The following is a 12903-nucleotide window of genomic DNA, read 5'->3' on the forward strand; positions in this document are numbered from 1 at the left end:
CTTAAATATGCTTAAATGCATTTAATTTGTATAAATGTGCAATTGGAAATATCGCTGATTTACCAAAATATAGGACGTAGCGTTCCATTTAGTCACAAAAAGCATATAAATGCTTTTTAAATAAATGTTTAGGGTCTGGGACAGCAATTTGCACGAATTCGGTAGAATGGCCCATTTATGTTTTTACAAGCAAACTTTTAGAATCTGGTGCTATCAGAGCAAGATGTTACAGATGGCGCACAACGTGCAGTGATGTCTCGTTTAAAAAAAAAATTAAAATAAAAATTAGACATGGGTCTAGAAAAATCCATCAAAGCAGGATCAAAATCCCTTATCTTTAGAAGGAATGTGACTACTACTAATTTCCCATATTGAAGGGGACAGATCCAGCCCCATGAACGAGCCTGGTTGTCCCAGTGGACTGCCAAAGGGCTGAGGGCGAACAGCTGGGCCTGGCCTCTGGTCAGCAGGCGGGCAGAGAGTGGCCGGAGCAGATGGGTGCTGCTGATCAGTTTGGTCACAGAGTTTAAAGTTAACGGAGTGGAAGAGAAGATGGAGGCACTCAGAATCTGATTTGTTTTTTTTAAACAACAGGAAGTGATTCTGAACATAGCTTAAGGGGTGAGTTATAGGGCTTTAGACCGTCAGGTGCCCTCTTTTAGTATTATTTTATTTTAATTGGCTTGGGTTATCTATACCATCAATTGTGCCATGACCTCCAGGAAATTGCTGCATAGCTCAGACAGTACTTTGGATGTCAATGTCAGAAGATTAAATGACCCCTTTAGGTAAGCCTTTAGATATTTAAGTTGAATTCTTTTGTTAGCACTAATCAAGCAGGAATGTAAGCTTCAAGAGAGGACTTTAGGACATGAAAAGAGCGTCCTTTTTTATTTCACTGATGCAATAAATATTCAATGGTATTACATATACAAGGATATGGTGTTAAACCATAGTGAAAGATGGTGTAGAAAGCTGCATTAAAAAAAGGTTCTGGATTTGCCTTCGGCTACATGCTAATGAGATGCATTCCTTCCCTACTGTAAGCTATACTGAGTAAAAGTGCAAATACCACAAACTTCATTGAGGCACACGCACTTCGTTGTAACAAGGTACTTAGTTCAGGTGTGTTGAAAAACAGGTGGAAATACAGCAAATACAGGTAGATTATGGGTAAAATAAGTCATCGCCAGGACAACTGTTGCTTATTTCGCTTATTTATTCAACTTTGTGTGTTTACAGAGTTGTGGTGGCTAACCTGCTGGACTGTGTATTGATGTGTTTTCCAGAGTGACCGTGTGGCAGCCTAATGCAGACTGGAGCCAGGAGCCTGCTGTGCAGACGCGCGATCCCTCGCTCAAATCCAGCCATTCCACAGAGAGCGTGGGACCCTATGCTGTGCTGCCCCCTATTGGCAGGACTGTGGCAGAGGAGCGCATGGCTGGCGGGGCTCTGGGCGGCACGGGGACACTCGGCCCCAGGAGCTGCTCTGATGGGTACCTGGCTCAGCTGGAGAGGCAGAGGCACACAAAGGCACAGGCGGGGTATAAGGTGTGTGTGTGTGTGTGTGTGTGGGGGGGGGTGTGTCTGTGTAAGTGTGTGGGGGTGTGTGAGAGAGAGAGAAAGAAAGGGAGAGTGCAAGAGAACATGAAAAACACAATGCATAAGGATGAATAAGTGCAGTATGAATTTGTGTGTGTGTGTGTGTGGGGGGGGGACTGGAAAGACAGCATCTTACAGGTGTTCCAAGTGTGGGGCCTATTTGTGCAGATACAACCATCAGGTTAATTGTATAAGTAATTGAGAATGTGCTTAATTGCTATGAGATGATGACATAAGACAGGGCCACAAAAGACATCTTGAAAGGTATCAGGAGCTAAGGTGATTAAGTGAAAGCCTTGTGTGCAAGACGGCCGGCCGATAAGATGGCCATTTGCATTTAATGACGATGCCTTTTTTCTTTGGCTGTCAGCTTTAGTCTCACAGGTGCGACCCTCTAAAGGCGAACCTACCACCATGCTAGTGAATCTGCTGGCAAAGGACATTAGAGACATTAACAAACACATATGGTAGTCGAGTGTGTGTGAACAAAAAAGCTACCCTCACTATAAGCAGAATTAGCTTGGAGATTATGAAGATTACAAGTTTCTCTCTCTCTCTCTTACACACACACACACACACACACACACACACAGACACAAACCACACACACACACACAAGGACACACACCTACGCATCACATCACATCACATCCACAAGGACAGACCCTTAGTTCAGTCTGGCCGTCCCCAGGACAAGACTCAGCGGATTAGTGTGGCGAGTTTGTAAAACACCCCAAGCGAGGTACCCAGGGGAAACGGATCAGAGCCCAGAGAAAGAAGCCTGGGCCTGTCCTGCAGTGTCCATGACCAATGGCTAATTCAGCCCTTAAGAGTCCCGTCTGATCTAAAATGATTAGTCCCCCTTTTGTCCGAAGGGCCGGCTTGTGGATTGCTGCTCGGCGTTCTATGGTGGATTAACTGCTTACTCCCTGGGCCATGGGAGTCTGGTGGCTCCTGGCCCCCCAGTGCACATGTTTATACGAAAGGAGAAACCAATGATTTTTGTATTACACACTTGGTAGCCTTCCACAGGTGTATTTGTATTCGTTTGTGTCTTTGTTCATGTGTCTTTCTTTGTGTGTGTGTGTGTGTGTGTGCGTGTGTGCGTGTGCGCGCGCGTGTATATATTTACAGGTGTACACACTCAAGGATTATAAAAGTATTAAGCACAATGTGAAGCTTGGAGGTCTTGGACCAAGTAATGCTGTAACAGAAACAACTGTAAGCAATTTGCAATGATGCATTGCCAGTGTACTTGTTGTGGTATCTTGAAGCTCCATGTACACACAATTGGATGTCTTAATATTTTAATTACATAATAATAGATTGCTTAAATGGAAATGCAATGAGAATACACATATCACATTATGAAAGTACACCTCTCCCAAAGAAATCACATCATCACATGTATTAATCTTTAGCTGTAATTTTCCGTTGTCTCTTTGTGTTGTCAAGCACTTCTTTATTATGTCCATTTAGCAATCAGGTGTTAATTGGTCAAAGAGATTCAGATCGAATCAATGGACAGTTAGTGTGGGAAGTGGAAGTTTAATAGTTATTAAGCGTGAATGCTACTTCTCAATCCCTGCATGTGAAATGGCTGCCTACTGCAAAGCATGTTTTTGTGCACAGTAGCCAGTCAGTTACTAGTGTAAAAATAGCCATTTCAGAGAAAATTATTTGTTCTGTTTTCCCCCTTGTAATATTGTCTTTTATTGTTTTGTAGGTCAGACAAGGTCCAGTGTGCTTTATAACAAAGAGGCTATAAATGGTCCAGTTAATTAAACCCCTCTTTTGTAATCTGTCCCCTCTCTCTCTCCTTTCAACGCTCCCAGGCAGAGAAAATGAGACGCCAGAAGCTGTATTCAGATGTGATCCGGCAGCAGAACAAGAACATAAGTAGGATTCCCTTTCTACCGGCTCGGGCAAAGACACAGGCCCCGGAGAGGACTGACAAGGACACAACTCCCAGGAGGAAGGTACTGGACATCCACCCCACCACAGCCCTTTAAAGCAGGCTGGCTCGGGCTGTCCACTTTTGTATCGAGCATCAGCACAGACGTTGGGTGATGATAAGCAACTCGCATGCTCTTTACCCTTTAAATACCTTGGGTGCCCAGCGCTCTGTATTGATCTTCATTCGCTAATGTATCATCAACCTCATTAAAGTGTTAGAAGCAATACAAGCTAGGGTATTGTATGCTGTTGATATTAGTTATCATGAAATGAAGAAAATGCTAAATATGCTTTTTAAATGTTTTGTTTTGATTGTTTTGGCCCAGGCTTTGGAATATGCCAGAACTATTGCAAAGCCGAAAGTGTCACCGAGGCCGAAGAAGGAGTCCCAGACGCAGACACAGGCCGCAGGTGCCCAGGCCCAGGCGCAGTCGAGCTATTTGAGTGAGGTGGACATGGGCCGGCTGACCCTGCTGGAGAGCCTGCGCCAGCGGCACGAGCAAGAGAAGCAGGCTGTGGCTCAGCTCAGCGCTGTTCATGCTGTTTAACCCGCCATGGCGCAGGTTTGACTAGATGTAGGGCTTTATAAGGAAATCTCTGAGCACTTTCTTATCTTGAGGAGTATATTCTTTTACGCAGTCAAATGAAATGGCATTTAAACGTCTAGGCAGTGCAATCTGCCATATTGGAGGGTCTCCATCAGAACTCAGTTCCTCCAAACACATGTTGACTGAATTTTCAATCAGTTGTCAAGAAGGAACGATGGATGTTAAAATCTTGTTAAAATGTCCGTTCATGACCTCAAAATGCATTTGTTGTATAATATGTTTTATTCATAAATATTTTGAATAAAAAAGCAGTTTGTCCGTGGGTTAACCCATGCGACAGAGAAGATTGAGCTCTTACAAATTCAGCATCTATTTGTAATGGTGTAGCGCTTCAGACAAGATAAAAACAGACTGTATCTGCTTAAAAATCTACTAATTAAGCATTTTTCTGTATAAGTTGTATATTATGAATGTACTAATATATGTTGTATTGTATTTTTTTCAGTCTCTATCAAATACCTCGCATTTCATAAGATCCGTCTAGAGACAAAATTTGATTGAAATAAAGATCTTTTTTGTAGTTTATTTCTGAGCTATGTCTATCTCCATCTTCCCCCTCCACCTCAGTCCAGCTAAAAAAAAAAGGGTCACACAAAAATTGCACTTTGAAGCTACCCTGATCAGAACCTCAAAACTTGTTCTCTGTATTTTAAAGTGATAATTTTCTCCCGCATAACAACCTCAAGCACCTATTTCTTTAATGGAGCCTTTAGATCATTATCAAAGAGCTATTTACTGTCATGTAATATTTTAATTAGATTATAGTCTCTATTTAACCCATCATTGCCTCTTTGATGCTCTGTGGTTTTGGTATTAAGCCTCAGATGCAGGGGTAATAAATAGTAGACCTTTTTGAATTAATGAGAAATACTGCCTTTCCAGACCTGCCCCTTTATACCTCCAACCCCCCCTCCCCTCTTTGCGCCCATAGAAATCAGTTAATTGAAGGAGTCTCTCTCAACCACACATAAAGGGGCCGAATTAGCATCCCTTTCTACAAATTGGAAAGCCCAGGCAGACACTCTGGCTTTGATCTGAGCACCACGCTGAAGTAGTCGACAGGCCTCTGAAAATGAGCTGATGGGCTCGCTATTAGGCCCAAATGCAGATGCGTCCATGTGTTACAAAACGCTTAATCTTTTAATTGATCACCTTCCACACTGCCTATTCTCTCCTCGCTTTTTTATTTTCTCAGTAAATCTGAATCACGTTTTGAAAACGACATGAATTGCTTTTCAAAGCAGGGGAAGAGTGGCACATATCCTGTTATAATAAAAAGCATCCAAATTAACATAACCCCTCTAAATGGACATGCGTTAGTTACCCTTAGATAGGTCACGCATTGGTTGTACTGAACAAACTGAAACAGTGGAGGTGAATGGAGAGTGCCGGTGACACACATTAGAAGTAACGAGTTGGTGTAGAAAGAAAATTTAGTATTTAACAAATTGCGGATGTAAGATGTGTGCAATATTAGTTTTTCAAAGCAATACGTTGCCTTTGATCGGATTAAACTCCCATCCCAAAAGATATGTTGCTTGACTTCCAACTATCCGCCTATAGTAATAATATGAATTCACAGTGTGCGTAAAAATAGGCATAACGAACGCGCAATTCCATTGATTCATCTTTGGAAACATCAGTGAAAAAACAGCGAGAGAAAAGGCTTGCGCCTTAGAATAACGCTCGTATGAAATCAGTCAATATTATACGCTTTCAGAGAGGTGATATTTTTCCACAAAAATATGCTTGGAAAATGGGCTGTAAAGCAGCAGCACAAATAGCTAGACTGCAGATCTTCTGATGGCACAAACTCGCAGCGTGTCTCTTAAATTAAAAGATTCGTGGAACTATCGGATGAATAGAACATAGTATAACTCCTGCTGCGTCCATGCAACTTCCATCTAGTAGGCTACAACGTGATCCTGCGACTAACAAGTGGCTAAGCCGCCCGCTACATTTTGTTCAAGTAAACGGGCACAGTACCAAACCCTCTGCAAGACACAAATACACAAATGTGGCAGACCGACTTCGCTACCCTACACAAACGGAGCAAGTGGAATGAAATGGGGGGAAAATATCATGCCAAAACCTGAAAGACTTGGTGCTATATTAGGAAATGAAACATAATTGAAAAGGGGATTTCTACAAGGAGAAAACTATCTAAACGTAGACGTGATGATCATGGTCGTCATAAATGTTAACTTCCTAGGCGGCCGCATTAATGTGAACAGGTGCCCCAAAAGAAAAGGAAAGAAAACAGGCAACAATGAAATGACAAGGCTCCAGAGAGCGGAAATAGCAAATTTGTTAATAACAGGAACCATTTACCATTTAATTTGTAAAATTGCATACACATGTATTCAGCAATGGATATTATCAAAGCAAAGTGCTACATGCACTTACGGGGAACATGATGGGGGAAAATAATTTACAATAGACATATTTGAAGCATTAGTCCAGTAACAATTTATATTTTACTGTTTGCATTTACAGTGTTTATGCTAATACATTATTATTATTATTATTATTATTATTATTATTATTATTATTATGCTATTATTATTATTATTATTATTATTATTATTATTATTATTATTATTAAAGACTAGGCCTAATTCTTCATCATAAGCAATGTATTGCCCCTGTCTTTTTTCAACACAACTTCACTATACTTTTTACAACCACTCCAATAAATATTGACATTTTGAAGCAATAATAACCCATTATAAAAAAGTATATAATTTTCTCTAAAAGACATGAATTATGTACATTGCGGTTAGTTTTATTGTCTCAAAAATCACTTGCATTAGGCTATAGTAGATGTTCAGGTGAACACACGTCATCTTCAATATCAACGTCGTCCTCGTTTTCGTCCAGTATGTATGTGTCCGGACTCAGCCCATGTTTAATATCATCAGGGCACTTTTCGTTAATTTCGCTTTCACAAGAGTTTTCCACAGATCTGTCTAATTCGCTTGGGTTTTTCTGGTCGTCTTGGGTTTTCCTCAGTTGTTTTTTATGCTTCATTCTTCTGTTTTGAAACCACGTTTTTACCTGTGTGATAAAAGATAACCTTTTAATAAACAAATTCATTCACATAATTTAACGCGCAGTAGGCTATTATTTATAAACTGGTCTTTTTTTTCCCTCACCTGCGTCTCTGAGAGACTTAGCGCTGTGGCTAACTCTACGCGTTCGGGCGTGGATAGGTACCGCTGTATCTCAAACCTTTTCTCCAGTCCAGATAACTGGGAATCAGAGAAGACGGTTCGGGCTTTCCTGCGTCTGCAGTGTTTTCCTGGTAACTCTGGATGGTGCTGAAAGAGGGCAGGCATTTGCATACCTGCACAATTAAAAGTTTTTGTTTTTAAGACGGTGTACGAAAAAAAGCTGATTTGACATGGTATTCTTTAGGATAGCCTATAAAAGAGAAGATAAAAAGATAAAAAAAAAAAACTAAAATAGTTAGTTTTATCATATGTTTTGTAGCCTATATTTTTGTATTTTTTGTAACAAGAATAACAACAATTGGATGATAATAATAATAATAATAATAATATTAATAATAAAATTTGTGCACGAATCAGGATGCAAGTGAGGGCATTACTGTAGGCCAATATAGCCCTCTGTCCCCAATGCATTATTATTTCTTAGGCTGCTCAATCAGGTGAAAAGAATGACTGACCTAAATGCAAAAGCCATTGCCAGATTTCTTGTAATTACATTTTTCATAGTCTTTGAGCACAGGTCTGGCTTTGCCATTCGTAATAATGGAGTTTGGCTACCTATCATCTAAGCAGATTCTTTTGGTAGGCTACTCACCTGATGTGAAAAAGTATGGATGATTCTCAGGCTTGTGAAGGGGGTGATGTGGATGGGGCGCCAAAATTGGTGTCGGCATCAGAGGATATCCATAATCCAGAAGAGGCATCCGAGACGTGAAAGTGCTGGGAAAGGGCGAGTGAAAAACCTCGCGGAGAGGCTTTGGTTTATGCAACAAAATATCTTCAATAAAGAACGACGTAGACCGTTGTGTTGGCATTTGTGGGACAGGTGACGTGTAGTTGAGATTCATCTTAAATTGTCTGGAAAGGGCAACCAAAATGAGTCCTGAGGGTCCGGGAACTGCCTTGAAGTAACTCTCAGCCTAAATATCCACACAATCTGACAGGTCTTCCGTTTCCGAGAAAGTTGAAACACTAAGGGTTATCTTTGTGACAAAAAGGTATGTAGCCCTCTGACAGATAGATTACTATTTATTGAGGCAGAATGACAGCAACAAACTCCAGCCTGCATTTGAGCTCAGCCAATGGCGCGACTGCTGGGCGGGGGATTGAATTAGTTCTTTATGGATTAATTAGACGGACGCGACAAGAGGGAGGGTCGCTCACCATGGTGCTGAAACAGCCTTCCGACCGACCGAAAGCCTGCATTTTGGCGACGGCTGTTATGGATTAGGCTATGCCCGTTATAGGTTTTTAAAGGAAACTTTCACCAGTGCAAAATAAAACTAAATAATCTATTTTTTTGTTCAGCCTAGTGGACAATTGCGACAATTGTAGGTGTTGCAGGACTGCAGAAATGAATGCGACAACTGTCTCCCTTTTAAATTAAAACTAACCAAACGTTGGAGTGGCAGTTATTTAACTCCGTGCATATTGATTTACAAATTGTATAGGCCTATGCAAGAGTAGGCTACAAAATGTAGGCTATAAAATGCCCTAATATATCAGCATGTCAAACTATCAAGTTATCAATGCTTTGTGTTTCAGTGGCGGCAGAGTAAAGGGAATGTTTGTTTTAATGAGGATTTTATCTAAAAAATAGAATCTAAAATAGTGAGAAAAACTATATTATTTTACGTTTATAATAACATAGTAGGTCACGCGTGAGAAGTCCTTGCATAAATGGCATAAAAATGTAGCGATCGTGTCTCAGTAGTAACTGCTCTTAAACAGTACTGTCCTTTCACGTTTGGGATAAGCAGTGGCACACAAGAGGGGGCTCCTCTTCCGTCTCCTCTGTGGCCGCAGTAATTTGTTGTTATCATGTTGTCGTCACATTTCCAATCATGGCGCTTAATGTTAAAAGTGTCTTAATATACCCAGAATTCTTGCAGCAATGCTATTAGATAATTAGAGGGGATGTTTAAACGGAAGTAATAATCCTTCCGCGGAGGAGAGGATTTTGGTTTGATCAGGTGGACGCAAATTAAGTGCCGTGTTCAATTAGTCATGAAAATATATTACTCTAGCAAATACAAGACACGCACTCCATATGCATGAGCTTGTAGCCTAACAGCCTGATGAATTGGGACATTATTCATTCCAAACTGACAATATAGCCAAACTTTAATCATTACCGAAATAAGACTTCAAATGACTTCTTGTTTCAGTCTCAGCCATGTCTCAACAAAAAAAGTCTCAACAAATTGGCCTAGGCTTGATACACCGAGCTACACAATGGCGCAAGACACAAGCTGGCTTTAGACTGTTGTTGTCGCAACTACATGGCAAAATACATTTTATTTTATAGTGTTTACCTGAGACTTCCCTGATGATAAGACCCACCTGCGTCCTATGCCTGATTACTTGAACAGCACGGTAACTACTTGCTTTTAGAGGAAAATGAGAAAGTAAATGAATTAATGGTGATGAAATCGTCTTTAGGTGTGTAGTCAATAGAATCCGTTCGAAGGGGGAGTTAAGCGGCTTTTAACAACCATTTCATCAAGTGAAATTCAGAGCCGGCTGAGGAGGCAACATTGGCTCGCTTTAAAGTGGTGCATCTCTAAGAGGCTTGCATCAGTACACCTGGAATGTGGGATCTGTTCATCTTAAAAGTATATCCATGGTGTAGTTTTCTGTTATTTCATAAAACGTTTTATTGTCCATGACTCACTCTCTCTCTCTCTCTCTCTCTCTCTCTCTCTCTCTGTCTGTCTAATTTTCACATGCTGATTTTGAACATCTACCCATTGAAAAAACCTCTGTTATCTGTTTTATTCACTATGAGCATTTATGTAGTTATATCATACACTGCTTCATAAGTAGAAAATTGCAGTTTTCTTTTGTCCATAAAAATGTAAATAATGCCAGTTTATGATCATTTTAATGATCATTTTAACCATGGAATATTCCAGAATGTCAGCAAAAATGGACACAATTTCTTTTATGAAAGTGATTGTTAGATACATAACACATGACCAAACTACAGTGAGTTTCACTAGAATGAGGATACCTGAGTAATGTTTAATTTGCAAACATTGAGTACAAAATAAAGAAGAATGTTTTCTTCTCCATCCTTTATTTAAATAGCCTAGTGTCCATTGTCCTAGTGCTCGACAATGCCATGCTCCACAGTCGATGCTTTACGATGCTGGGGTTGAGTCCTTGAAGCAAACTAGGGTGATTTCAGTCCTCTAATGTGTGTTGGAACTTCTTGGGCACTCATGCATCCGATAAGCACACATGTAGAATATACCTAGAAATCAATACAAATCAATGATAGTACTTTACATAGTCCAATAACAATGGGCAACAAAACATAATGCACAACAATCAGAAACAGACAGCTATGTTGATTATTGCTGCTTATGTACCTGAAAAGAATGTGAGTACCACTGCCACCCAGCCAATGATGTAGGACCAGGAGAATCGCCAGTTTCCATAGCGTTTGCCATAGTAATTTACTGTCACGCCAGTGTACACCGCCATTGCCAAAAATACAAAAAAGCCTACAGAGAAGTGAAATATATACATATTTTGTTGTAAGTTTCACACTATTTACCTCTCAAGCAGGTTACCATTTAGAAATCTGGTTAGAAATGCCTTGAAATTTTCTAGGAAATGTTTGTTTTAATCGATGGCAAACTCCTAGTTCATAGTTGTGTAGATGACAATGGAAACGACTTACATGAGATGAAGAATAAAACGCCTGCAGCAAAGGTCTTATCAAATCTGTCGAAGGAGGAGTAGTGGATGAAGGCCATGATGCCGATGATGATGCCTATGAAACAGGCCAGCAGGGATAGGATCATGCATGCTCGAGTGGCATCCCAATAAGCTGCGGGGGAATGAATGAGTGAATGATAAGTGGAAAAACATATTTGTATGCATGTATACAAATCAGTGTACTGTAGACATTTACAACTGGATGAAAAATGAACAAATGAATCATTGAGTGAATGAATGCATGCATGCACGAGAGAGACATTTCCATAGTGCTTCTGTTGATACCCAAAGCTCACTCCATAAATTATAGGGGGGCCAATCTTAGTACTACCTCCAAAGCACCCTCACCATCCACTGCGTGGTGCCTGCAGAGGGTGGCTGCTAACTCTAACATGACTGGTGTTGATCAAAGGCCAGCAGAGTTAGTTAGTGTTGTGATGTGTAACAGTGTTGTGGCTACTTCAGTGTGATCAAATGAGCATAACCACATGTAGTACACTTGGTTAATAGTGGTCAAATTTAATTGTCTTTGATAATACTTTCAAATAGTGTGATCCCCATAAAGTCATTTGGACAGATTAGTTTCCAGTTGAATTTCAAAATGATTCAATTCAGTTGGTCTTCTTATCTATGATAATGTATTGCTATCTATTATGGTTTTGGTATGAATGACATTCCTGTTTTAATTTTTTAAGTGTGCATGTTTATGGTATTGTAAAACACTTGGTGTAAAATACAGTCCTTTAAAATTTAACATATTGTTGTGAACGTTAGAAAATTAATGTCATTAAGTCGTAATGTATCTTAATTTTCCATCATGTTCATGAACCGGATTATGTTTATTTACATATATGAAATGGTAAAATGGAACAGACCATATTGCTGATGACCATAACAAAGTGATTGTGAAAAGCAGCACAAAGCAGGACTCTCACCAATGCTGTCAGTGTGTGTAAAGCATTTGGAAGGCGTGCAGTAGCGCCAGAGGCCCTGGTGCATGTAGTTGTTTGAGTGTCGGTACTGCATCCAATAATCTGTTGCTGTGGAAACAATGAGGAGTATATTCCCTACGCCAGCACAGAACAGCCCGCCTCCCATGAAGCTGTACATCCTGCACCTGCAGAGGCTCAACACACACACACACACACACACACACACACACACACACACACACACACACATACACAGAGAGAGAGAGAGAGAGAGAGAGAGAGAGAGGCACACACGGAAACACACACACACACACACACACACAGACACGCCGTTAGAGAGGGGGGGGGGGAGGGGGGAGCGAGAGCCGTTCAGAGCATCAAGGGCCAGCAGCTCTCCTCTCATCCGAGCAGCACTTCAGTGGGAGAGGTGTAAGTGTCCGTAATTGCATTGTAATGAAGACATTATTTCCACCAGATTGAACTGGGGGGTCAGGGGCATGAATTCACAGACATGCTCCGCTCTACTACAAGATCAGTCAGCGCGTGTTGGCAAAGCACAGCTATGAGGAGATGTGTTGACTTTTCAAAGGCTATTATTGAAAGATAGTCTGCAAGCATAATGGCATAAAAATCACTTTTCTGTGATACTGGACACACACATAGTGGTAATGCTCAAAACCCTAATGACAGAAAACACAGTATCTAGTTGAACCACGTCAACATCAGAAGCACTGGTAAATAAACAGTTGCATATATTTTCTCTATTTTTAAGCATATGAAGAAATATTTTTAGAAACTGTGTTTTCTTGTTATTGATATACTTTGAGATTGTAATGGAGAATTGTTTGA

General features: G+C 40.5%; 2 protein-coding genes across 2 annotated transcripts; both read right to left on the reverse strand.

Annotated features, from left to right (window-relative positions):
• Window positions 1-6980: 6980 nt before the first annotated feature.
• Window positions 6981-8244, reverse strand: bsx (brain-specific homeobox). Its single transcript, XM_076275270.1, has 3 exons — window positions 7992-8244; window positions 7322-7512; window positions 6981-7223 (listed from the first exon to the last, which is right to left on the reverse strand). The coding sequence occupies exons 1-3, from the start codon at window positions 8242-8244 to the stop codon at window positions 6981-6983; spliced, it is 687 nt and encodes a 228-aa protein (XP_076131385.1).
• Window positions 8245-10590: 2346 nt separating this feature from the next.
• Window positions 10591-12232, reverse strand: lim2.1 (lens intrinsic membrane protein 2.1). Its single transcript, XM_076274489.1, has 4 exons — window positions 12058-12232; window positions 11085-11234; window positions 10771-10905; window positions 10591-10652 (listed from the first exon to the last, which is right to left on the reverse strand). The coding sequence occupies exons 1-4, from the start codon at window positions 12230-12232 to the stop codon at window positions 10591-10593; spliced, it is 522 nt and encodes a 173-aa protein (XP_076130604.1).
• Between the last annotated feature and the right edge of the window lie 671 nt (window positions 12233-12903).

The sequence above is a fragment of the Alosa pseudoharengus genome, unplaced genomic scaffold, assembly GCF_046254945.1.
Source record: "Alosa pseudoharengus isolate Yale_2024_CS ecotype anadromous, Long Island Sound unplaced genomic scaffold, YU_APseudo_1.1 YU_APseudo_1.1_scf_8, whole genome shotgun sequence".
In the NCBI taxonomy this organism is placed as follows: domain Eukaryota; kingdom Metazoa; phylum Chordata; class Actinopteri; order Clupeiformes; family Clupeidae; genus Alosa; species Alosa pseudoharengus.

Excerpts from the sequence above, each read along its gene's own strand:
- bsx (XM_076275270.1), bottom strand. The coding sequence starts at position 8,244 with ATGAATCTCAACTACACGTCACCTGTCCCACAAATGCCAACACAACGG. Across the intron at positions 7,513-7,991 it reads TCCATACTTTTTCACATCAG|GTATGCAAATGCCTGCCCTC; the intron begins GTGAGTAGCCTA and ends TTAATTGTGCAG. Across the intron at positions 7,224-7,321 it reads TAAGTCTCTCAGAGACGCAG|GTAAAAACGTGGTTTCAAAA; the intron begins GTGAGGGAAAAA and ends TTTATCACACAG.
- lim2.1 (XM_076274489.1), bottom strand. The coding sequence starts at position 12,232 with ATGTACAGCTTCATGGGAGGCGGGCTGTTCTGTGCTGGCGTAGGGAAT. Across the intron at positions 11,235-12,057 it reads TACACACACTGACAGCATTG|CTTATTGGGATGCCACTCGA; the intron begins GTGAGAGTCCTG and ends ATTCCCCCGCAG. Across the intron at positions 10,653-10,770 it reads GGTACTCACATTCTTTTCAG|GTATATTCTACATGTGTGCT; the intron begins GTACATAAGCAG and ends ATTGATTTCTAG.